Source organism: Mytilus californianus, unplaced genomic scaffold, assembly GCF_021869535.1.
Source record: "Mytilus californianus isolate M0D057914Y unplaced genomic scaffold, xbMytCali1.0.p SCAF_7, whole genome shotgun sequence".
NCBI lineage: Eukaryota > Metazoa > Mollusca > Bivalvia > Mytilida > Mytilidae > Mytilus > Mytilus californianus.
In genome coordinates this window covers 77,184,646-77,212,595 of record NW_026262723.1, presented here as the reverse complement: position 1 = coordinate 77,212,595, position 27,950 = coordinate 77,184,646, and the positions used below count along the sequence as shown (strand labels likewise).

General features: G+C 30.4%; 1 protein-coding gene across 2 annotated transcripts; it reads right to left on the bottom strand.

Moving 5' to 3' along the window:
* LOC127709050 (DNA-directed RNA polymerase III subunit RPC4-like) lies at positions 1 to 23,788 on the bottom strand. Of its 2 annotated transcripts, none has more exons than XM_052214380.1 (10): positions 23,668 to 23,788; positions 14,746 to 14,832; positions 14,088 to 14,222; positions 12,654 to 12,820; positions 12,151 to 12,284; positions 9,234 to 9,336; positions 5,789 to 5,881; positions 4,527 to 4,612; positions 2,304 to 2,456; positions 1 to 355 (listed from the first exon to the last, which is right to left on the bottom strand). In XM_052214380.1, the coding sequence occupies exons 2-10, from the start codon at positions 14,823 to 14,825 to the stop codon at positions 245 to 247; spliced, it is 1,062 nt and encodes a 353-aa protein (XP_052070340.1). In that variant the 5' UTR covers positions 14,826 to 14,832; positions 23,668 to 23,788; the 3' UTR covers positions 1 to 244. The 2 variants fall into 2 exon arrangements, with proteins under 2 accessions (XP_052070340.1, XP_052070341.1); XM_052214381.1 differs by having other exon boundaries at positions 12,151 to 12,278.
* Positions 23,789 to 27,950: the final 4,162 nt, after the last annotated feature.

The following is a 27,950-nucleotide window of genomic DNA, read 5'->3' as shown; positions in this document are numbered from 1 at the left end:
TTGCGTAAAACTTAAATTTTATTTGTAAATCAAAACACCATACTTCTTAAAACAAAATAAACAAATTTCTCTTTTCACATTAGGTTTAATTATATCATCAATATCTGCATGCCTTGACAAGTCTCTGTTTCTAAATGACATCAGTATATATTGATCTGCTTTGGAGCCCTTTTCTTGGGCCAACTCCATATTTCAAGTTCATAGCTCAAAAGCTATAATTTACAATTCCAAATACCAGAAATAATCATGTGTTGAGCATGCTATCAAAGTCTGGTGTACAAACAAGTCTATGTTTTATGTGTCCTAATACACTCAAATTACCACTGTCTTCTGTTGTGTGTATGGAAACAACGTCCTAGAAAAAATACAAGACACAATAATTAAACTAACACTGCAAGTAATACATCATTAAACAATATAAAGAATGTTCACCTCATTGTGCTATTCTAAAAGGTTACCAATTCAGCACTGTAATTAGACCTTTGAATATTGTTTTTATTGGGTATAAATATTGATTTTTTTTATCAGTAAATTAAAACCAAACTAATATTATTGTTATAAACATATGCACATTCACCGTTCCACAATCTGTTGATACCTGTATTTTGGCATCGCACAAGATCATGTTTTTCTCTTGACTGCTCATGATGTCTTTACACTAAATCCATTGGATGTTGGATGTGTACTGATTGATATTTAAGTTTTAGTTGCATGATTTTTTTATTAGTAATTATTGGCTTTGAACTAGCTGTCATTAACTGTGAGTACTCTCAGATCTGTATTTGGTGTCTTTTTTGTTGTGGGGATGTATAAATACCCTTCCATGTCCGGTCTGTGTTTTTGTTACTTGTTTTTTCTGCTTTGTATCAATCTGATAAGTAAAGCCCTTTTCAACTGATTTTTATAGTTTGTTCATATGTTGTGTTGTTACACAATCTAATTAAAACCACTGTCCCAGGTTAGAGGGAGGGTTGGGCGCCCACAAACATGTTTGACCCCGCCACTTTCTGCGTGTGCCTGTCCCTCTTCAGGAGCCTGTTATTCAGTGGTTGTCATTTGTTGCTGTATATCATATTTGTTTTTCATTCATTGTTTTGAACATAAATCAGGCTGTTAGTTTTCTCATTTGAATTGTTTTACATTTGTCATTTTGGGCCTTTTATATAGCTGACAATGGGATATTGGTTTTGCTCATTGTTGAAGGCCGTACGGTGACCTATAGTTGTTAACTTCTATGTCATTTGGTCTCTGGTGGAGAGTTGTCTCATTGGCAATCATACCACATCTTCTTGTTTTAATGTGTTGTGTGTACTCACAAAAAACATGTAGAGACGGCTGAAATATTGATAACTAGCCAGTGGCTATAGGGATTCATTTGCATAATCCAACAAGAGGCACACCTAGTGAAGAAAATCACCTGTCTGCTTATTTGGATACTTATTTGCACATACTGTAGTTACTCTTTGTGTTGCTGATCATTTTTACATGTTTAACCAAGTTTTTTAGATAACAGCAAAAACAAAAACCAGTAAAAATCAACATTTCAGGGACAACAACTCCAAAAAAAAGGTTGTGAAACTTACAGAGTAGATAGATCTTGTCATGTTGATCATTTTTGCAGTTAATACTTTTAATCTAGCTCTTATAGTTTTCACAATAACAGCAAAGAACTATCAAAAAATGGATATTTCAGGGACAATAACTCCAAAACAGATCAACAGATTTTTTCTACAATTTTCAGGCTGGATATATCTTGTCATTTTTTTCAATTTTCACTCTTAGCTTAGTTTCTACAGTTTTCACAAAAACTGCTATAAATTGGAATAAGAAAGAAAATTGATATTTCAAGGGCAATAACTCCAAACAAGTAGTCAGATTTTCTAATTTCAAATCTCTAATTTTCAGGGTGGATATATGTCATGCTGATCATTTTTGCAATTTACACTTTCAACCTAGCTCCTATAATTATAAAAAAATGGCACAGAAATGCCAAAGAAAATAAAAAATCAAGGGGCAATAATTCCAAAACAGTTTTTTTTCTAATATTTCAGGGTTAAGAAAACTTGCTTGTGCTAAAAACATAACACTGAATTTTGAACCATAAAAATGAGGTCAAGGTCAGATGAATTTCCATATAGTTAATCTATTGCTTATACTATCTGTGTGAATACTTTATAAATATACTCCATTATGACAATCTATAATGTTTTGATGAATTTGATCCGATGAACCAATCATGTTTTATTAGAACTATGTTAAACAGAACTTGTCTGATTATGCAAAATCATAACGTTTGTATTTACTTGTAAAAAGCCACATTTAGTTCCCATAGAGACATCCATTGTTATATTTCCTATCACCAGTTGTGTCCTTCCAGATTTTCTAATGACTAACTTGCCAACAGATCCTTCAGAGAAATCAGATAACCTCTGAGTCTGTGTTTGTGCTTCTTCTTCCTGTTACAAAAACAAGCTTTTTATTAATATTTCACCATTTTCCAGTAACTGAATTCTAGTATCGTAAGGATATTTGTTCCTGTTTCTAAATAACAAGCTTTTTAAAAGACTATTGTAAATTGATAGTATATAAATAACTGAATTTAAAAAGCAGAACAAAATGAAAGGTTTGTGTCCTTGTTTTTGAGATATAATTAATTGAAAATATAAAGGGAAATGATTCCCTCTGGAACTTTCATTCATTTAACATTGACACCCTATTTCTTTCAAAAACTATGAAAAAAAAAAAGAATTTTATAAGATTTTCAAAAATGGCTGTTATAAAACCAGAAGTTTTTGCGGCTATTATAAGTCAAAGACGGAATACCAATACTTTAAACATTATTAGCAAGGTCTGGACAGTACCAGAAGTAAAACCTAAACTGACTTAAAAATAACATACAAAAGTATATATAAAAAACAGTATCTGTAGAAAAGGATTAATGTCCAACAGATTAACTTGTTCTTGTCAAGATATATCCTATAAAATTATGAAAAATAAGTAGGGGTAAGCTGGTAAAATATTTATTGGCAATGGATAAAACTAGAGCATTCCAATTATCTGGCAATAATTCCAATTATCTGACAATAAAATGCTCTGCAGCTTGATACAACCAAAGGGTCAAACCCTGAACAGTTGGTGCAAGTATGAACACAACATTAAAGCTTGATACAGCTCTGAATTTGGATTGTGATTAAATATTTGACAGTCAGACACAGCATAGGTTTCTGACACAGAAGGAATGTGGTCTAAGAACTAAAGATTTGAAATTTACCTATTATGGTCCAATATTCAAAATCTAATTACATGGTTAGATTAGAAGTATCAAAGAACCCCAATAATTCAATTTTTGATGAAATCAAACTAAGTTTAAATTTGGACTCTTTGGACCTCAATGTGGACCAATTTAAAAACAGGGCCCAAAATCCAAAATCTAAATACACATTTAGATTCAGCATATTAAAGAAACCCAAGAATTGCAGACTTTTAATTAAAACCCCATTGAAATTGGTCAAATAATAAGTAATCTATACAAAGTATTAGAAAAGTATCGTTTTTGGCCCCTTTTCAGTCCCTAATTCCTAAACGGTTAGAACCATATCCCCCAAAATCAATCCCAACCTTTCTATTTCAGCAAGGAACCTTGTGGTACAATTCCATAGAGATCCATAGACTTATATTCAAGTTATTGTCTGGAAACAGAAAATCCTTCTTGCTTGGTCCTGAATTCCTAAATGGTTTGGGCCATAACCCCCAATCTCAATCCCAACCTTCTTTTTCGGTATGTAACCTTGTGGTACAATTTCATAGAGATCCATACACTTTAACTTTAGCTATTGTCTGGAAACAAATGTCTTTGGACGATGACGTCAACATCGCAATATCATTCTACGTTTTTTTTGCGGTCATATAAAAAGTCCAAAACAAGAATAGCCAACATCCTTAACAGAAATGAATCAAAACTCAATTTTTTCTTTACCCAAGACCTATCAGTTACCATGTAAAAGGTTGTAGGTTAAAGGGCAAATAATTAGCAGCTGCACCCCTAAAATTTCATAACTGTTTTGTTATACTGCTGTCAATGACATTAAATAATGCACTATGATAAACCAATAAAAATTTATCAGCAAAATCACAATCACCAAATTCTATCTATTGACACACAAATAACATTGAATTAACAGTAAATAAAGTTAATTCATGATTTTACAAATGTCTACATATAAGCCTATAGAACATTTGTAATTGATTGAACATTTAAAATCGTGATTTACCGATACTCAGGAAATCCAAAAAAATGGTATCCCATGAACAATAATGAATCCACAGTACTGTTGATTCATTATAAGTCAAGGGATACCAATTTTCCTGGATTTCATGTTGTAGGTTTGTAGGCATACTTTGAAAAAATCCTAGAAATGAAATATTCATGAAAATACAGTTTTCTTAAATCCAGGAAAAAGAGTACCCACGAATATACATTAATCAACAGTAAAATAATTATATAAAGGTATAACAAATATCATTACTTTTCCTTCTTCATCTGTTTGGGCTCTATTTACTGGGTTACCTGGCATACAATCAGGAAACTGGAAAAATAACATCTCTCCTGGATCTATAAAAACAAGTTTGAAAATTATGTGTACAATCTTTACAATGTGGAACAGATTGCCTGTGTCAATTAAAAAAGGGTATGAAAATTATTTAGGTATATAGTGGCCTGGAAAAAAAATCTGTAAAAGAGAGGTGTGGAGTGAGACCTGTAAAATCATACAATAATTTCCTTTGATCTGTTAAACAAAGGTATGTCTTAAAATTCTAAGTGTAAAATTGGAAGATAATACAACAGAATACACTCTTGAAAATAATTCAACAGGTTCCCAGGATTTGAAAAAAAAATGGTATGGAATGGAATGGAATGTTAGCTGTAAAGCCGGAATATAGCTTGACCTGGCTAACTTTATTTGGTAAAGCATCGATATGGAAGGAGATAAGCAAACACTGAAAACTGATTAAACTGGATGATAGCAATGGGAGCCATCACAGAGGGCTCCACACAAGTAGACAAGTACCAGTAAATTGTGATGGATTATTTGATTTAAAAATAGCACATACCAATGGAAGGCAGAAATTTTTGAAGCACCACTGATTCATCCATAAACTCCAAGGAGTTTGAAAGTTAAGAGAGCAGAAATGATTTTTGTACATATGCACAAGGGTGACTAAGTTTTTGATCATGACCTTCAATGTTGGGTTTTCTTTCTTTTGTATTTAACAAAACTTCTAGTAACAGTGAATAATCCTGTCAAGTTTCATATTTACCCAACTCTAAGGGGTTTGAATGTTAAAGAGTGGATGTGCATGGGAACAGTTTGAAAAGAACAAAAAATAATTTTAGAAGAATAGCCAGAAACTAGTTTGGTCTCATTACTCAGGATTTTCTACCCCAGGAATAGATTACCTTAAGAAGCTGTATTTGGCAAAACCTTTTTGGAATATTGGGTCCTCAATGCTCTTCAACTTTTTACTTTATTTGGCCTTTTAAATTTGTTGATTCCAGGGTGTATGATGAGTCTTTTGTAAATGAAACTCGGGTCTGGCTTACAAAATTTTAATCCTAGTATCTATGATGAGTTTATAACCAGATGGTTTTAGAGATCTTTTTGCATTATCACAGAAGAATGACAGACACAACGAACTTAATTTAATGAATCTTCCAATTGAATAACTTGTGCTAATGACAATCTTCCATCAGAAAACATTGTACATATCAAACTTATGATTAACAAACCTGTTTTTGTAAGAGCCTCTAAAACACCATCTGTAGATTTAGTTTTTTGACTTTGATGTGCATCAATCATTTCTTCATCAGCATCTGGATCATCTAAACATTATAAACCAGTGTATTAAAGCTATTCCTCGGATATTACTTAGAGATTTTTTACTGTAAATGCAGAAATTATTGCAATTTTTGAAGAATGGACAAATCTGTGAGATTTATAATTGTGATTTCAGGAAAATCTATATACAGATATATATATCGATTCAGAATTCCTGTTCTTTTTATTGCAATACTCACCCAGTCCCATTGATGAGAACCTCACAATAATTTCTGAATTTACAGTACTTATACTGATTTGTCTTCTGTCAAAACACATCTAGTGCCAGATTTGTGTTAAAGTCATATGAAACTACAAAATTTAAAAAAAAAATGAATATGTTTTATATACCTGAATGGCTAAGTTTTACTATAAAACAAGTGTACTTGAACTTTCTTGTAAAAGAAAATAATTTATATTTTCCAAATCTTCATAAATGTGCTGCTATTGAATTAGTGTATGGGAAGACAATAATTCATTCATAAATGTACAGCTATTGATTTATTGTCTTTCCGTACACTAAATCGCCGATATTTTCCTGTATGCAGTGATCTTAACTAAAAGATCTCTCGATAGAACTTGGGCCACTGCACAGCGCAGGGGAAAAACCGTGATAACAGAATGTAAACAAGCGTGCACTGGAAGGTTAATAGTAATGACTGGTTCTTGAAAAACAAATTTAACACAACAAATCATTTAACAACTGTTAAGGAAAAGTTTAATTAACAAATGGGAATGCATGGAAAATATAAATCAAAGCATCGTTGATGTTGTGATCCAGCCATATTCATAGCTAGTCTCATATTCTTTCTGACCATACTTTTTTCTAAATTTTTTTCTCTTTTCATTTCCAATCTTACTGTAAAATTTCTGTTATTGTCCAAAGGTAGGGAATTTCGCAATATTGATGCAAATATAGATATATATACTGATCTTTCAATAATAGACTCTGTCAGATTTTATTTTTGACAAGAATGGAAAGAAAATCGTCAAACAAGTAATATATTTTTGATAAGCCATTAATAATGTCAGGTTTAATCATTTCCAGAAAGAGGCCTTATAAATGCACATTCTCAACAACAAATTAAAAAAATAAAAAGATAAAAAAAAAAAAAAAAAAAAATTCTTTATCTAAATTGGTGTTCATTCTTCATTAAGAAAAAAAATACATTTCCTGTATTCAAATCTGAATGTACATATACCTAATGCTGAGATATTTCTAATTACTGTTAAATAGCAATATAATGGGATATAAATGTAAAACAAACAAATAAATTTTATTGCAGAAAATGCTCAGGTAAGAGTTATGCAATTTTGTTTAATATTTCAACCAAATTTCTGATAATTGTAACTAATTCATTAGAACTTGATTATTGACTTATGTCAGATGATAATGGCACTGATTTAACAAGTAAAATAAAATTTGCTTGCATTTTTTATACATATTTTTTTCATTTTAAGTATTTTCTTTGAAAAAAAACCACATCAGATTAATCATTCAGCTAGCTAGCAAAATTAGCAGAATATTTTAATGTAGTGTAGATCAAAATTAATAATACATTTGTAGGTTTACTATTGAGGTCAAGAATGTGTGTATTCAGTTAGGTGTGTAATAAATTGTGTCTATTTAATTATGTAACAGGTCATGAGCTATTAACTGTTTTGAATTAAACCTGGGGTTGTTTCTAATTAATACTTATTTGAAAATCATGACAGTTAATAATCATTCTGACTCTTACTTGCCTATGGAAAGAATTGGAGTAATACCATTTCAAAAAAGTGTGGGAATCAACTTAGATATATTAATACACATGTTGGCCTACATTTCATTGAACAATAATTTACAAAAGCACAAGATACTAATATAATACTTTCAAAATTCTTATCAACTGAATCAATTGATGTACAAATACTTTTTCAAATTAATTCATAAATAGTAAATCACCATAAATTTTGATTTAGAAAGGAACTATATGCAAGTGTATATCTAAAATAAAGTCACTATTCGACCAATCTTTTCTTAATTTAAGGGCAAATAACATGTCAAAAGTTTGCAGTTGGTGATTAAAATGGTGTAGAAAGTTTCTGCAAGTCATAAAAACACATAATTAGTTTCATGATATGTCTTCAACTTAGTATTCTGCACCATCTCCAAAACCAGAGTGATCGCATAGATCCAGCATGGCTGAATCAAAAAAATATCATGGCTCTTCCAATTCACTTATTTGTCATGTTCTCCACATGCTCTGTGTTGATTGTTTATCAATGTCACGATCCGGTATACCTCGGCAACAAACTGGAAAGTTAATTAGCTTGCAATCAACAATCAACGAATGAAATATTATTTGTTGATAATATGTTATAGGTTCGTAATAAATATAAAAAGCGTCCATACAGGACTTAGTTTAGTATATATCATGCATTGGTAAAATAATTTCGATAACATTAAAATTGCAAGAAACTCGTTTCATGAGACTTTAAAAAGGAAAAAAAACTTAATATTACACATGTACATATGTAAATTTATGTATATCTATTTCTTGTTTACCAGGATAATTTCACACTATGTGATATTCATTATGTTATAAACTTATCTACAGTTGTACTATTCTTATTCATAATATTTTAATTCAAAATTAATATTACAAAAAATTCAATACTGTAAATTCAGAAATTAGCACATGCATTTATTATTGTGAATCCTTGAACATTGGCACAAATGCAAAATCTGATTAATGTGATTGCAAAAATTTTATGAAGGAAAATCACTTTTGAAATTATGAAAGTGAGTTTTTATTACTACAAACCTGATACTGTCACATTTTTCGCATTAATAAAAACATCACTATAGTTCAAGTTTACCCTGACAGATAGACATGTGCACCTTTCAATCATTCTGATAGTTTACCTATTAATCATTATGAAGAAATAATTATAGAAAATAAAGGTATCAACACCAACCGAAATAATAAACAATTTGGTATAACATGGGTGTTGATGTCTTTATTATCCAAAATTTTATGTACCTGTAGAAGGACAACTATTGAATACTGATAGGTATCCACCTTAACTTTACCGCTACCACACGTCGACCAGGGTGTTGGTTCACTATACCCATTAAAGAAATAATTGATTGATGGCTGCTAATTGTCAAGTGGCATAACAGGCATACTCAGCATCATTATTACATGTTTTAAAATGTAATATAAAGATTTGCACTAGGTTGACAACCTTCTAGATTGTAATGTGATAGCTCATAAGGTAACATTCTGGAGAAAGATAGGTCACAATCATGGCTACAAACTACACATGGATTCTGATTAACAAAGTATTTGAAAGTAAACCTTATATACTGACCTTTAACCTCAACAGGTTTCTCCTCAAGTTTCAGGTTTAATTTAGATAGTGGTAAATGGACAGGTTCCATATATTTATCTCTTTTCTCCTTAGAATCTATAAACTACAACATTCAAAATTTAAAATATATAAAATATTGATTTTATAACACACAATTTTCTGAAAACACCCTTTTATATCAAAATTTTGTCTTAAAAACTTATTACATGTTAGTTTTATGTTTGTTTTAAATTTTCGAGTTTTTCTTATTGTGTACTGGTATTCTGGTTCATCAAATTTCTTTGATAAATATTCTGGTAAAGAAGAGTGCAGTTAGATTTGAATTTCTGAGCTCTACTAACAATTTTCTAGTTTACTTTCTATGTCAGAATCATAAATTTACTGTAGATTCATTACAATTTGATGGGGACTAATTGTATACCACATAATCAAGTATCCACGAAAATACAATTTTTTGTCAATCAATGAAAATTGATGAATCAACAGTAGATATTTGTTTGAAATGCTTACTGTATAAATTGGTAATACAAAGCTATCCCATAGAATTTTGATAAGATTTGTTCTGAATAAGAAAGATACCTAAGGTTTATACTGTAGTTAAGTGTCAGAGGTTATCTGGGTATTCCAGGTACAAACTTACATCAAAAGAATCAATTCTTATATATTAATTGCAATTACCTGTAGATTAATAATACTGTAGATTAATTAATTTTCATGGGTACCAGTTTTCGTAGATTGAAGTCTAATTGTATTTTCATGGATACTTGATTTAGTAGTTTTGTCAAATTCTGCGTACTAGGATTAAAGAACTTAGTAATTTGCTGAAAACTTGAAATCACAAAATCAATGAAAATTAGTACCCCAAAAATAATAATAAATCCACAGTACTTTTTAAAGGTTTCCTTCAAATCTAGTCACTGATTCATGAGGAGTGCAGACAATCGAACAGAAACAAAGATCACCATTTACTGCTATTTTAGAAGGTAGGGATAGAACAAGGAAGTTTGATTGTGGCAACAAGATGTTGACTACAATGATAAGAATTGCTTGAACAATATATGCTATTAAACAATAATTGACTTTTGATGTGTTGATACAATGATAATCAACCCTAGAGATGTGATATTCACCGAGGTCAATATGTGTTTAGCTATATTTTCATTTGGTACTGGTTTTTCTTTTATTTTTGTTTAAAATACAACAGCTATGACTGCATATGCTATCCATGACAGTGTTCAACAATGCATAGAAAAAATGAAGAAAAAGCTTGATATAACTCTTAATTGCATGGTGGCATTAAAATATAATTATAAGAAATAAATGCTTCTTTTTATAGTTTTATAGGGTTGTAAATGCCTCGATAGTATGCACATTTTTAGTATGAAGTGCAGAACATTTCCTGATTGTAAAATATATCCATTTTACCACTGGTTCATTTTACCATTCTGTGATGAAACTTGTATATGGTTGTGCCTGACCAAAGTGCACATTCAACTTTTTCTGCCATATTGAAACGCTTTATATGACTCAATTGGTTGATATTTACTCCGTCATCAATAAAAAACATTTTGTTTATACATCCCTTAAAAATCCTTTTAAAAAATTTCCTTTTACTAAACTTAGGTACACATTACCTGTTATATTATATTACCGTCTTTAGGTGTGTATAGTACGTCGGCCATGAACCCAGGTGGTCAGGAAGAAAATATTTTCGTAGCAAAACAAATTGATTGTTGTTATGTTTAAAATGTATATTTGTACCTTCTAGTATATGATTTGTAATGTTATATGCAAATAAAAATCATTTAAATGCTTTAGTAGTTATGTTTTTTGCGTTTTCTTGTGTCTGTTCTGTGTTGCTGCCCGGAAGTTGTATTTGGTCATATCCGAATTAGAGATGATTCTGTTAATGGCCAAATAAGTGTAGGTGATTCTCGAGTTTATTACTTACTTTTGGTATGTTCTAACAAGTATGAATGTATGAAAATTGAATGAAACACGCCCGTTTGATGATAGTGACCGCTATTGTTTTTTACTTTCGTAGTATCAGTTGATCACATGTCATATGACTTTACTGAACATTATGAAGTTGAATAAAGTGATGATTTTATAAGTTTTTACTTTGTGACATTTTAAAATCCTCTATAAAAACCTTCATACAAATCATAAATTGTAAGCATGTTTTCAAAATGCCATTTTAATACCTGTACTAATTTGATTGAGGAACAAAGTGAACCTGTCAATTGATTTGTTTTGACAACTATTAGACTTCCTAATTGATTATCAATAAGAGTGTGATAATCCAGAATTAACGATTCAATGAATACCCACAAACAATAAATGAAATTAGCAGAGATTAATATTTATTTTAGCACTAATTTATCAACATAAATATTAGTTTTATTTATTTATTTTGTATTAAGGAATATTCGTAATGAATCCGTATTCCATACAAGATTCACAGACTACAATTTGCATTTAAACAACTTCCTGATTTTACACTTCCTGTTGTTCTCAATCAAACACATCCGTGGAAACAATAAAGAATCAAACATTGTTTGCTAAGTTATTTATTCTGCATTATCCTGTAATCAACCAGGACTGGAGTTCAATTTGTCCGGAAAAAGAAATCACTTTCAATGGACGCATTTTACCGAGTTTCCAGTTGGGATTTTTCCAGAAAGTCCCTACATCTAAAGCATTAGAAGAAACTTTTTTTCTCAAGTTTCAAGGGTGAAAAGGGGGGTGCGTATTATGCATGGGTGCGTTTTATACACACCAAAAGACGGTAATCTTATATTAAACTCTCAAGATTTTTATCTGAGGTGATTTTAATGTTTTACAAAATATTCCCTATGCTCTAACCAATAGGAAAACAAAATTTTATAGTCATATAATAAAACCTGTTACCACTTACATCATCCCGGAGTAAAAAATCCAGAACTTGTTTAGTATCCTCTTGTACTTCTGACTTTGATATAGTCTGACCACTTGAAGACTTTGTATTGAATCTACCTCCTACTGAACCTTCACCTCTGTTTGCTCCTGATGCTAAAGAGAAAAATCTCATCTTAAAATTTTAGTCAAGAATTATTAGCTATAACGCACTCTGATTATAATTTTGTTTTAATTCATTTGCATGTAATAATCATGTTTGGTGTACATTCAAATTTTTTTGTTTTAATTAATTGCATAGATTTATTTGGTTTAATTCTGTATCAGCTCTAATCTGTAAATTGAGTCATTCTTTGTTCATTTTATCTAATTGAACCCCACAATGGCAATAGTAGCAAACCATAAGTCAGATATTTATTCATTTACTTCTAAAATATTTCAGAAACACGTGTCATGCACACTGACATCATAGAATTTGTTTTTTTTATTAAAAGACTGGACCATTATATTTGTATTAGAACTTACCTTTGGATACATTTTTAGTAGAAGGTCCATGTTCCTCAAATATAGAGTGTGTATGAATAATATTTTGACCTTTATATTTCCTTTGAGAATTGTCAAAACTCTTCTCTTTGACAGGTCTCCCCTTTTTCTCTTTGTCAACTTTTGGTTTAACATCACCTTGGTCTTGCCTATAACATTAACATACAACATCCATAAACAAATGTTAAAGTAATTGTTCATACAATGACAAAGTTAATTGTGACAAATTATTCACGTTAGGACATTTGAACATGGAAAATATATTTTTTAGGGGATCTACAAACCGATATGTTTTTTAATTTATAGTTTGAAGCATGACCAAAATCTGTACAAATTTACTCCTGTACAAGATCATACTTTCCTGCACTGCTTATATCATTGCTGTATAAAATCTGCTCTAGATTACATCCGTCAATATTAAAGTGTAGGAAAGCATGATTTCATACCAGCAATTCTAATTCTTTGCGTTTGCTTGGAGTTGCCATATGGTATTAAATGAATTTATTATTGTTTTCATTGTTCCTATTTTAACTGGTATTATAGAGTTTAGTGTTTTAACTGAACTGATTTTTCTTGTAGATTGTTCTGTATCTTTTATTATGCCATTGATTAAACTAAAAGCTGGAATGTTAAAATCTAAGTTAACACTTAATATATGTGTGCCTGTCCATGTCATTGGTTGTTTTTTAGTTATATATCATTTTTTTATTGTCTTTTAAGGAATTTACTGATTTTCAGCTTGCCATATTGTATAGACACCTGTCTATTTAAGATCATATGTTGACATCCAGATGTCTTTCCGTTTTTATTGTGATTTAGTTGCTGCTTAACTGACGTCTCCTTTTATAAATATATTTACTACTCGTATATGTACACACTTAACAATTACCCTAAGTCGGAGAGCAACAATTGAAATAAACGAACAATTGTTTTACCTACTACATTATATTATACACCATACAGTTTTCTGTTTAATCATGAGGTTACAAATGCATGTTATCCTTTCATAAAAATGTAGGACTCATACAATTAGTAATTATAAGGTAAACATGATACATACATCACATTCGATCCTTTCTTTAATTAACTTGCCATTATTTCTCTTTTGTTAACAAATACATTGGAAACACTTGAAAGTATCTGATATAACATTAAATTACTGAAAATTCAGAAAATTTTATGATGTTATAAATACTGCAAAAAAAAGCAAAGGGAGGGTTTTTGAAAGAAAGAAAACAATTATAATATAAATTTTGATGGCATGATTTGTATGCAGCATCTCCAGGAAGCTCAATAATTAATCTTCCATTCTTGTCATTTGTTCAACAATCTTAATTATAAATGAATGCAAACATTTCTGAGCATACAGTATTCACTATGGATTCACAAATGTAAAGTTTAACTGTTAATCTTTACTTGGACTGATCAGTTTCTCTCTTTACTTTCTTATCCTTTTGCTCAGCTGGTTTCCGTACTGGGATTGTGGGTGTAAATACTTTCTTAGGAATTCCTCCAAGAGTCAAGTCTCTAGGTCCCTTTAAAGAGGGTAATCTGTAATTGAAACAAAAACAAACACTTCACTATGGAAGCTCAAATGGTTATCAGCGATATCAATATATAGTTTTATACATGTAAACAAACCAAAGGATAGCCAAGAACTAATTAATAGGTCTATCTAAAACTGTTGTTGTAAAAAATTATTGGAGATTCATGATGCAGATTTATTTTTTAAAGTGTGAAAACAAGCTTTAACCCCTAATTACTGTGTCCTGCAGCTAATATTTTACATGTATACTTACAGAAATTCTGAAAATCAAATTATCAGATTATAGTATAGTACCTAATTAACTTAATATAAATTGAACAGCTCACATTGCAATTGGCCATGTGTGTTGTTTTGGTGTGCAGTTTATATAAGTCATATGAAAACTTACTAAAAAATGATTAAACTGAATAAAATAATTATCTTAAATACTGTTTGGTACCAACTTTGAGAAAAGCTTCTGTATAAGAATAGTGTTATGATGATAATATAAACTCTCTTACAAACTCTTTATAAAAAGATAAATAATACCTTGCTCCTTTTCCTAATGGAGTTCCTCTTCTATCAATCAAACCTCTTGGAAGATCTGGTGTATCTCTGCCTTCAGCCATAACTCAGCTGTAAAAAAAAAAGGAAACTAGTTTTATAGTTTTGACTGGTACAACCTTTATAGGCTCATGGTTTATCTTAAAAAGGAAAAAAAAAATGGTTTATCATAAAAAGGAAAAAAAAAATGGTTTATCTTAAAAAGGAAAACAAAAAATTCAAAAAAGATATCTTCATTTGTGAATGTAAGTTCAATTATGTAACTAAAATTAAATAGATAGCGAAGATGGATAAAGGTATGTTTTTTGGTCTGCTAGCACATGCCAATCACCTGTGTAGATTCAACTATTTATGGCTTCTATTTCCTTTAATAACTAAACAATTTAAATGTAACTGATAGACTTTAATGGCTGATTTAACTGATTCCCCCAAAATAGCATCTATCTTTTGATCATCGGGTCAATTGTCTTCATGACTCTCCAGGGACAATTGAAAATGATTACCATAAACTCAAATAAAGTGATAGTTTCATATTTTAATCTTAAAAAATAATAAAATAGTGATAAAAATAAATTTACCTGGTGTTCAATAACTATTCAAAACAAAATTAATAGTTTTGTAGTTTCTTCAAAGTTAAACAGTATTACTTTTGGTTGTAAAGTAAATAAACATCTATATTCTGTTATAATGTATGCTTTTAAAGTCATGAAAGTTAGGAAGGCTTATCAAATGGTCTTTTGATGATGAGAGAGAAAACCTTAATTTAAACAGCTTGATTTCACATGTATGAACTGACTTCAGATCTCAGATCTGTACTTAGTGTCCTTTTTGTTGTTTTTTGGGATGGAGGGATGGATAAATACCCTGCCACGTCCTGTCTGTATTTTTGTTTGTTTTTCTGCTTTGTATCGATCTGATGCGTTAAGCCTGTTTCAACTGATTTTTATAGTTTGTTCTTACGTTGTGCTGTTACACCATTGATCTAGGTTAGGGGGAGTGTTGAGCGCCCACAAAAATGTTTAATCTGCCACATTCTTTATGTGCCTGTCCCAAGTCAGGAGCCTGTAGTTCAGTGGTTGTCGTTGGTTCATGTCTGTCATATTTGTTTTTCATAAATTGTTTTGTTATAAATTAGGCCGTTTGTTTTCTCAATTGAAATATTTCATATTTTTCATTGGCCTTTTATAGGTGACTATACAGTATGGGTTTTTCTCATTGTTGAAGGCCATATGGTTGCCTATAATTGCTTACATCCACTTTATTTGAACTTTGTTGGATAGTTGTCTCATTGGCAATCATACCACATCTCCTTATTTTTATATTCATACATGTATCATGCAAATGAATTCAAAGGAACAACAAAATGTGATGCACATATATCTTTAACATAGCTGTCTGGATTGAGCGGATGCACAATTTTTACAGATTCAGAACTTGATTTTTTTTAGTTCATTTCAGTGGGCTGTAATCATGGTAATTAACTAAAACACACATATATTTCCTTCTTGTCACTGATTTAACTTGTTAAATGGTCTAACAAGGACATACATTGATTCAAGATAAAAATAATCAGAAATTCTATGTGTTATGTAAAGGTATCATAAGTCTGTTCCTTCAACTGAATATTAATTGACCTACCAGACAAAACAAAATTATCAGACTTGAGGGTATACCTTTCTACATTTATTTCCATATGTAGACATGATATAGACAACAATAATAATCATAAAATGTTTAGGGAGAAACATTGTCTATAACAACAAACTGGTGACCATAAAAGTCAAAAATATAAATGCATGTGTTAAGAATTGTGCCTACCACTTTAATGGCCCCTATATGGTCAATTACAACCTGCTACCTTGGGCCACCTTGTGACCTGATTTCTCATTTAAAATGACTTGTGATCTTTAAAAATGTTTGAAACCGACAACCGACAATCTTAAATTTGCTAAAAAATAACCTGGTGACCTAAGGCAATTTTAAATGCGATATTGTGACCTAGGTACATGAGGTAAGGAGGGTACACTACTGGAACAGTCTGACAGCTTCAAACAATAAAAAAATTGTTTTGATGCACATACCCCTTTTTACAGGAGCAGTAATGTTTCGTGCACTTAAAAGTTAAAAAACTGAAAGTGATTAAAGGTATAAGACTAAAGAGTAGAAAATTTGCAAAAATAATAACTTCTATCATTGGGCTATTCCAGAAATATTCTGTCCCCCCCCTATGGAAGACATAAGATGTAAAAAAAAAAAATCCATGGAAATATTTTTCACCATTACCAAAATTTTCTGGAATTCCAGATTTAAAACGCATTTTAAAACTTAAATATACTGGATTTTTTTTCATGATGCTGTCAATTTGTCTGGAAATTTTAGTGTAAAGATTAGAAGCAATACCTATGGAAGACATCGATATTATTTCTTTTGTCTGGAATTTATCTGTGTTTTTCTAAATGTGCCAAAAAAACTGGAATTTTATACTTAGTATGTAACATATATGCAGCCATAACCAAAAGAAGTGTGTTTAAAAGTTAAGCGCAAACAAATCCCTGACTAGAAGAACTGTTAGCCAATATGTTTACCAGTGTATATAAAGTCTTGTCATTGCAGACAAATACACCACTATCCCAGGAGAATTTGGATCCAGCACATACGTTTTTTTTTAACCTCGCTGCATATATTTTCTATATATATATACATGTATATATCTGTCCCAAGTCAGAAGCCTGTAATTTAAGTGGTTGTCACTTATTACTTTATTTCATATTTGTTTTTCATTTATTGTTTTGTATATCAATTTGGCCATTAGTTTTTCTCGTCTGTATTGTTTCACACTGGTCATTTTCAGGCCCATTCTAGCTTACTATGCTGTGTGAGCCTAGGCTCCATGTTGAAGGCTATACTTATAGGTTTCATATAACAAGTGAGAATTGAAATTATATCGCTTGATTTCAACTGGAGTTATTTAATTTCAATATAATAATAAACTAGCCTGTGGCGAGTTTATTATTAGTAATTAAATTAAATCACAAGAGTTGATATCAAGCGATATCCAATTTTCTCAAGTTGTTAAACCTATTTCTCTTATGGTCAACACTCTCAAAGTGTAAAATTAAAAATATGTAGTTTTACATTATTACAAATTTTTAATGTTAATTAGGTGAAAATGTCTAAACAATGGGATTAAAAGCACAAACAGCAAGTTAATAGCTGGTAAGAATGCAAATGGGAAAATTAATAGAGAGATAATTGATTTGACCACTATTGGATACATTTACAACTGTTGTTATTACCACATCAAAAGATTCTGACATCTGATTTGTTTCAGACACTTGTGATATAAATAGGCAAGTTGAAAACTTGACCTTCATCTAAATTTCCAGATTTTATCATATATAATGAAGCTTGAAATAGTGACCATGGTGACCTTTTTAGCAGCTCATCCCTACCACTAAAAAAATAGTAATTGAAATTGGATTTCCTGTTTGAAAATGCAAATTATTGCTAAAGTTCACTTATGAATGCAATAATCATTCCATAAATCTTCAAAGATGAACCCTTCGAAAAATACTGGTGTTTTAGATATGAAATGCTTTTGAGAGAAAACTGAAAAATTCCAATATCTTCATAAAAACTCAAACCACCCAATTTTTAAAGAAAAAGAACAAAGTTGAAAATAGATGTAATGTATCATTCATTACATATTATCATTCTCAAGCAGAAAAACTTCAAAAAGTATTCAGGAAATACTGGCATCTTTTTAAAACAGATTCTACAATAGATGCCAGATCCCACAAAAACCTATCAATAGGATTCAAAAGAAATAGAACATTGGTGAATTAGTGAAATGAGCTATAAAATTATTTGTATGAACATCACAGTTCCTATAAAATATTTCACTGTGCAGAACTAATTAATGACCATCATCATGTAAACCACACAAGTAAACTGATATTCTTAGGACAAAATTCTTACCATGAAACACTTAATTCAACATTAAATTCTATTGAAATAGGTTGAAATAGTTAGAAAATCAAAAAATCAAAATTCAAATTTAAATTAACAAATCAAAAAACTATAATTATTATTATTATTATTATACAGTATTTATAACAGCGATTTATATAATATTAAAATTACCCTAATCGCTTTACAACATATATCCATTCACATATATAAGTATTAACAATAAAATATGAAAGCCCATGTTATAAAATCCTAAAACAAACAGATTTTGAAAATATTGCATATAAAACTATACTATGAAATTTACTGATAAACAATAAAATTTATATACAATGGGCATGGTAAAATTACCATGATAATAAATAAAAAAAGATATTAAATTTTTTTTAATAACTTTAAACAGTAATAAAAAAGAAATAAATGAAAAACAAAAGGGGTGGTCTCTGATGAAGGTTTCCCTTTAATTATAAATACAATTCCGGAAAAAACCAAAACATTGCTACATAGCACAGTATCCATGAAAGGCCAGAGATATGATTTGCACCAAAATGTGTGGATATTGGATCAAATTCTATGAAATTATCCCTAATTGTGTCTTTTTGAATTAAAATGTTGCTTATTAGATTAGTGCTAGCTCTATAAGGCAGAGACCCCCCCCCCCCCCCCCTCCCCTAAATACACGTCTGCATATGACCGTGTTTATCTCTTCAATTTAAATTGTTGCAAGATATGTTTTTATCTTTATTTTATTTATATATAAAAATTAATCAAAATTTGTTCAGGGTTCTATTTCTTGTTCTTGATTTACAAGAATGCTTCTGTCTAAGTTTTGTAAAATTCCACAAAGGTTTGACAAAAGTTATTCAAAATCTTTCACTTACCTAAATGTTGACTGTAATAATATTTATTAGTAAATTATGGAAGAATGGGTGGAAAATTCAAAATTTTACTCTACATGTCGGGTATTTATCAAGTATGAAGAAACTAATCATCAGTAATATACAGAAGACATAACAAAAAAAAACCAACTATTTTTTTCTTAACCGCAATGTTTTTGTCAAGAAGAAACTTCTGTCCTTGTTCTTGAAATTCTATAGTTATTGATGTCTTAATACTTTAACCCAATACTATATCTAAATAATAACTTCAAAAATGCCATTTATCTGTAAAATATAAAAAATGAAACAAATATTTTAAAATTTTACTCTTGATCTTGAAGAAGCTATTTATATCATTCCAGGGGCCTTAGTGCCCAAGAGGTCTTAGTATTCTAACTGCTGTATATTTAGCCTGTCAACTATGAGGTTTTGAATCCCGCACATGGCAGGTGCCCTCAACTCCAATCATTATTGACTATGATTGTTAGTTTTCCTACCGAATGTCATGGTTCCGCCTAAAATGGAAGTGGCCCCATTTGTGTTCAGTCTCAATATTTAGATGTATGTTGTATTTGATGATAATACATAACATATATAAAGGGTTGAGAATGAACAGGAATGCGGCCACTTTCATTTTTAACAAAAAAACATCTGAAAAGTGACACTTTATGGCATATTTGATCGATTTTTGTCGAGCCTTCGACTTTAGTCGAAAATGCGAGACATAGCGATCCTACATTCCGTCGGCGTCGTCGTCGTTGGCAGCGTCCACAAATATTCACTCTGTGGTTAAAGTTTTTGAAATTTTAATAACTTTCTTAAACTATCCTTGATTTCTACCAAACTTGGACAGAAGCTTGTTTATGATCATAAGATAGTATCCAGAAGTATATTTTGTAAAAATAAAATTCCATTTTTTCCGTATTTTACTTATAAATGGACTTAGTTTTTCTGCCGGGAAATATTACATTCACTCTGTGGTTAAAGTTTTAAATTTTTAATAACTTTTAAACTATCCTGGGTTTGTACCAAACTTGGACAGAAGCTTGTTTATGATCATAAGATAATATCCAGAAGTAAATTTTGTAAAAAAATAAATCCATTTTTTCCTTATTTTACTTTTAAATGGACTAAGATTTTCTGCCAGGAAACAACACATTCACTCTGTGGTTAAAGTTTTTAAAATTTTAATAACTTTCTTATACTATTTTGGATTTGTACCAAACTTGGACAGAAGCTTGTTTATGATCATAAGATAGTATCCAGAAGTAAATTTTGTAAAAAAATAAATCCATTTTTTCCTTATTTTACTTTTAAATGGACTAAGATTTTCTGCCAGGAAACAACACATTCACTCTGTGGTTAAAGTTTTTAAAATTTTAATAACTTTCTTATACTATTTTGGATTTGTACCAAACTTGGACAGAAGCTTGTTTATGATCAAAAGCTAGTATCTAGAAGGAAATTTTGTAAAAAAAATAAATCCATTTTTTCCATTTTTTACTTTTAAATGGACTTAGATTTTCTGCCAGGAAACAACACATTCACTCTGTGGTTCAAGTTTTTAAAATTTTAATAACTTTCTTATACTATTTTGGATTTGTACCAATCTTGGACAGAAGCTTTTTAATGATCAAATGGTAGTATCTAGAAGGAAATTTTGTTTTCTTCCAGTTAACATTACATTCAGTCTGCAGTTAAAGTTTTTAAACATTTATTAGATTCATAAACTATCCTGGATTTTTACCAAACTTGGACAGAAGCTTCTTACAATCAAAAGATAGTATCAAGAGGAATATTTTTATTGATTTACTTCCTCGTTTTTGTTGAGTCTGTGATTAACAGAAAAAGTAGGCGAGACACTGGGTTCCACGGAACCCTACAGAATTTTTCATATATAAGCTTGAATTTTGCCGTCTTTAATGACTTAATCAGTTGAAATCTTTCACATCAACTAATTGAATCGACTGAAGAAGACACTTATGTGTTTAAAAAGTGCCCAAAATCTTTCATCAGATGTACGTGAAATTTGAGGCCAAAATTGGCCCTAACTGGACCTACTCCTTTAAATGTTGATGACACTAGAGAGAAGGATAGCAATGTCTAGCTTGGGGAACTCTAGTTGCAGGCTTGACAAATAGTAAATTGTAAAAACAGGATGACTTAAGAATGTCAGTTTTTTTGTGTAATGAATTTTTATAAACTTTTTAAATTTCAAAACTCATATCAAATTTTAGACATCATTGTTAAGAGAATACATTTTCAGATTATTCAATTGGTACAGGTAGGAGAGCATTGCATTCAATATCCTCTAAAGTTTCATTCCAGTACACAATAAAAATATTTTTGAAAATAGGTTAATTCTTCAAACATCAGTCATTTCTTATTTTTTTATTTTTCTTATCTTAGTAAGTTATATGCTTTCATATGAAAATAAAACACTAAACACAAATAATCAATTTATAAAAGTTCACATTGCCTTGCATTAATTTAAAAAAAAGGGGGGATCTTCTGTGTGTAAATTGAAAAGTCAGTAGACAGTTTGCATTTGATTCTGATTGCAATCTATTTATGTGTAACAGTATTTTGCAATCCATAGTAGAGTCATAGTACACAGCTGGTCATTTCTGGTCATTCATCTACAATATTGTGGTAATTAGACAATTTCCTGCTGTGAAGACAAACAAGTGTGTTTGAATAAAGGATGTATCAATTAGCTGTTTATTGGTAAATGTTCTGGCTATTTAGAAGTAACCCAAAATTTCATTCTAAAATTTAGGAGATGTCAAATTGCACAATTTATTGGTGTTAATTAATGGTGAAAAATACAGATTAAATTCTAAATATATAATTAGGTTGAAATTATCATCTACTTGATTACATCATAAGTCTGAAACTAATCAGATGTCAGTATTTATTTTTGATGTGTTTAAAAAGGTCATTAAGGCATCAAATATTTGTCAAACCAAATTTTCTTTGTTTTTATCTTCCCATGTGATATAATTTTCCACTGAGTGATGCTAATCATAGATGCTATTAATCCAATCATTTTGAAATTTGCACCTGATTAACATTCAACAGTTTTGTATACATGAAACAATTCAAGATAAAAATCGTAAGTTGCACATCTGTAAATAAAGACAATGCAATTTCCCATAGGAACCCCCTTTACAGCTCAAACTGTGCCACTTTCACTATGAAGTTTTGTAACAAAAATTATATCCTAGAATGGAAAGTTGTTAATATGCACAACTATTTTATTCAAAAGTCTAACCATAGGGATCTGCGGCATATTTTCAACATTTACATGTCCAGAACTTCTAAGAGTTTGAACTTATACTTATAAAGTTCACTACTGCTCCCCCCTTTCCCTTCATTTTGGGTCTTCCTCAGAATTCAAGTTGGCTGCTACCTATAAATATCTACCTATACTGGTAACATTCCCAAGTTATATCTCTATGTCAGAGATAAAACATATAGATCATATCTAGGAACGAGTACATATACAAAACAAAATATCTATGAATATGATATACAAATGTATCCCCCAAAAGAGGCAGTCTGTGAAACAGCTGTTTTTACAAAGTGCAACCTACAAAATGAAATTCCATAGTATCAATATCTTTTATTCTCTAAACTACTAATGCTGTATCAGACTTTTGTCCCCCTCCCAAGAAATGTACATATACATAGGGAATAAATCAGAACTCTTGTGTTTTAAACCTGGAAATTATGGGTCACAAAATATTTCTGTTCTGGAAAATCTTAATGACTACCAGTAAAAATTATATGGAAATTATTCGTCCCTTTTGAAAATACATGGAATTTCATGTGCACTAACAGACAAAAAGTTTGGAATTTTTTGGTCCAGACAGAAAATTTGTTTGGAATTTTAGAAAAAATCAAGAAAAAAAATCTGGAATTCCAATGTCTTCCATAGGGGGGGGGACAGACTATTTCTGGAATAGCCCATTGCAAATTAATTGACAATGAATGACCCATTATCGAATTTTCACTGCTCACAACAAATACTGTTCTCAGATTAGATGTATCTGTTTACCTAAAACTTTCAATTGGTATCGAATAGTTATGATTTAGACACAAAGAATTATCGAAATCCAGGTGCAATCCGTGGAGGATATTTATTGGGACGGGAAAGGAAACGACAGTTTCTGCTTCATGAATATGTACAGTTTGTTTGTGACATATAGAGTACTCCGTTTTCAAATAACAAGTCTTTTTTAAAATTAATCTTTTCATTATAAATTCTGATGTAACAATAGGACCGTTAACTAACAATTGTAAGTATAATTTAAATTTAAGACTAATTAAATTCTTAATACTTATTTGTAAATATATCCAGTTCTTACTTAACTTTTTCTTACACCTCAGCACATTATGATTATTATTTTTAAATTTTATAGTTTAAATTCTGTAATGACAATCCTATGAATTAATAATAATATTAATTATTTATTAATTTTTATTGCCAGTCAACTGTACATAATTTTATATGTTTCCTTATGTTTTAAGGTGTATGTAGTTGCTACAATTATACCCTATGGGTAGTGCTCCACAATTAATGGAGGAACATACAAGAAACTGAACTGAACTGAACTTTCAGTCATTCGGAGACAGGACTACCCCTTTTAAAAACTTTCCGTTTTCTTTTACATGAGTAACAATAATCTCAGGTACATACAAGAAAAACAAATCTTTGAAGGCAGAGACTATAAAAATACATCAGAAGCTTATTCTAGTTATTTTATTAATCTCTATGGGCATTTTTTTTGTTACACACCCCTTTACTTTGTCATACTGTTTTTACCCATATGTAAGGGTCTGGATAAGGTTTACAGAATAGAGAATAATGAGCAAAAAGTGCAGGATAATGGACAAAAAATATAAAGAAAAGAGAAAAATTGGTAAAAAGAATATAGAGTAGAGAATAATGAGGTGCTAGAATATAAAGAATAGAAAATAATGGGCAAAAAATATAAAGAATAGAGAGAGAAATTACCTAAAAAAATTTAAAAATACAGAAACAAAAAAACTCCCATCTAGACATAGGCACTTCTCTTAAAAAAATACCTATATATAGTTTAATATTAAGGTAGATTTGGGGGGGGGGGGGGTCTAGATTAATATCCATAGATTTTTTTATAATTTGCCAAAATGTAGTTTTTTTTCAAAAATATAATAAAACATATCGGTCATCAGGCTTCTTTTCAAGCTACAGGTTGTGCATAATTGTCAGATTTTGTATAGATTAAGCAATAAACTCCTACTTTGTGTGATAAAATGAAAACTAAACAATAGAAATTAAAGATAAAATATGAGAAGATAGCTCTTAAAATGTGCTTTCAGAAAATAAAAATAAAAATTTGGGTCACCAGACTCATTTTCTTGCTACAAAACAAAATTGGTGAATTCATAACACATTCCTTTGAAAAAGTAACTTCTTTTTTATCAGAGTTATCTTCACTCAAGTTTTAAAAAAATTTAATCAAACAAGAAATAGTATGTATTTGTTAGAAACAGTCGTAGAAATGTTATAAAACACATAATTTTCTTCAAATAGTTGAAAAGGTTACAAATGAATTACATCCTTCTCTCATTATTTGCCTATTTCATTAAAGATCTAGACCAATTGTTTTCTACTTTTTTACAATCCATGATGGCAGAAGACACCCGATATGTATGTATGCAAAGTATTAACTCTTGATTTCTATGTGGGCATGTTTTAATATGTATTCTTTATGTCTTATGTCTCAGCACAAGTATGTTTGTTTGATGAAAACATGAAAGACCGCTAGAATATCCATATTTGGTTTAAAAATAAAATATGTAATCAAAGACCCTTATATGTCTCTATGAAATAGTCTTGACAAAAACAAATGGAAATATTTGGTTAATCAAAAAGTCAACAAGTACTGGACTGGTTCGTTTCAATAGAAGATATTAATGTTCAGCTCTTTGCAATGTCTTAGAACAATATATTGCAAAGGCAGATGTCTCAAAAACTTTAAAACTTATTCAGCTAGCATATAAGATGTACATTCCAAGAATATCAGTGTTCCGGGGGGCAGCTCCAGGTTTGAAGTAAAGGGTGTGTAATTGGCTGTAATGGTATTAATATCGCATTATATTTGTAAAAAAAAAAAATGATTTTATGCGAAAACAAATACTTTTTCCCAGATCAAAAGGGAATGCCCTCTATGCCCCCCAATAAGCATGCTACTGATAACAATTACATAATTTAACAGGAAATTATCTTTCTAAATAAATTCAGTATACTTTAGCGAGCTAGATAGGAATTATGTTATACATGCATCAACAAAATTGGTTGATACGTACTAGGCTATTTTATGTAGTGATATTCTTATGTTCTTATATCAGGCATTGATATTAGGCATTAGAACCTCTATGTAGATGTTTATGCATCATCCAAGGAGATATCAATCTGATTAAATATGGATTTTGGGGGAATTGCTTCTTTTCTCAGGGCAAATATTTTTTTTTAACTTTTATATACAAGGTAATCAAAAACAAACAATTTTTTTCATAACAAAACATACAGAAACAAGACATTTTCTTTTTTTTCTTAATTCCCAAAGGAAACAAACCATTTTGTTCAATATATTTTTTCAAGAAATTTAGAACAAACTGTTAACACAGTGATATGAGTCACCTTTTTGTTCTTTTGATAGTAATATGCCAATGTTGAAATTCAAATAGCAATATTTAACGTAAGTTATGCAAAATATAGTCATTGAACCATGACTGAAGGCACAAGGCAAAACAAATCAATGGAAATGAGATGTGCCAATGCTAATACATATATGCAAACCTAATACCATTGACCTACCACTAGTGGTTCCCCATAAACAGACCTACATGTAAACTTAGCAAAAGTTTCAAAGTCAATACACCATGACTGAGAGGGCGTGGCCAACCAATTTCCATGGAAATGAGATGTGCCAATGTTAATACAACTGAATACCAAATATCATTGACCTACAACTAGTGATTCCCCATATACTGACCTAATCACAAACACTAATACATTGTTGACAATGCTGTCGGCAACGCCGGAAACAGAAGATGACTGGATAAAGTGAGGAAATGGGAATCTTTAGACAGGATAGCTACAAGAATTCCCTAAGTGACTAAAGAGCCATTTTACCTGTACAAATTCAGTTATCTCTTCTTTTAATACTTTTCCCCCGTAAAAGCATTTGCAATTTAATATAGATTTTCATCCTTTTTTTGTTAACAGAATGCATAGCAACAAATTGAAGTGGAAAAGACTTGACTTCAGACTTAACTAAGGTTTTTAAATGAGAAATGTGAAAGCAAATATTAAGATTTCTTCGACTCCTTATTGCCTGATGACTACACTCACTCTGAGGTTATTGTATGTTTTTCTGTGTTGGAATGCTGTCTCATTGACATATATGGAAACTTTTGAAGTCCAATGGGCAGTGTTTGGAGACTTCCATGATCTCTCCACATGGAAGTTACATTGCAATAAATCTTTAAGAGGTCTGTCGGTGACCTATTGCTAGGGGAATTTCTGCCCCACACAAAATATCCTTGTTTTCAAGTACCAGTTGAAATTTCCTGTCCTTTATCAAAGTCCAACCACTTTGCATAACTTATGTTATAGATACAATATTAAGTAGGCCTCGTCATGAATATAGATAAACTGTTTGTTCCTCGATTTAAAGTCATCCACATTGGTCCTTTTAGCAAGGTCAGCTATGAAAGTACGTAGGGTAATTTTTTGGGAAACCACAGTTGTTGCTACTTATAAAAATAAGGAGATGAGGTATGATTGCCAATGATACAACTATCCACCAAAGTTCAAATACTGTAAATTCAGAAATTATTGCGTGCATTTATTATTGCGATTTTGTCATTTTAAACTTAAATGCGATTTTAATTTTTGCGATATTGAGAAAAATCCTGTTTATATCATATAAAATATTTCAAAATGCGATTTAAATTATCGCGATTATAATCCTGTCGCATTTTTCGCAATAATAAAAACATCGCAATAATTTCTGAATTTACAGTAAAGTGGATGTAAGCAATTATAGGCAAAAATACAGCCTTCAACAATGAGAAAAACCAATAACGTATAGTCGGCTATAAAAGGCCCTGTCATGAACATTTATTACTTGTATCTACCACAACTATCTAGACAACTACCTATTGTACATGAATTTTCCTTCATTAGGTCTTCCATAAATAACTCACTTATCTTTTTGTAGTGTGGGTGTGCTGCAACTTTCTGTTCTCCATTCATAAAATCTCAGTTAGGCAGAACTACTGGGGTTC

What these genes read in the sequence shown, in the direction of transcription:
- LOC127709050 (XM_052214380.1), bottom strand. Translation starts at nt 14,825, where the DNA reads ATGGCTGAAGGCAGAGATACACCAGATCTTCCAAGAGGTTTGATTGAT. An exon ending in CCATTAGGAAAAGGAGCAAG is followed by an intron (nt 14,223 to 14,745) that starts GTATTATTTATC and finishes TTTCAATTACAG; the next exon opens with ATTACCCTCTTTAAAGGGAC. An exon ending in AAACAGATGAAGAAGGAAAA is followed by an intron (nt 2,457 to 4,526) that starts GTAATGATATTT and finishes TTTTTGTAACAG; the next exon opens with GAAGAAGAAGCACAAACACA.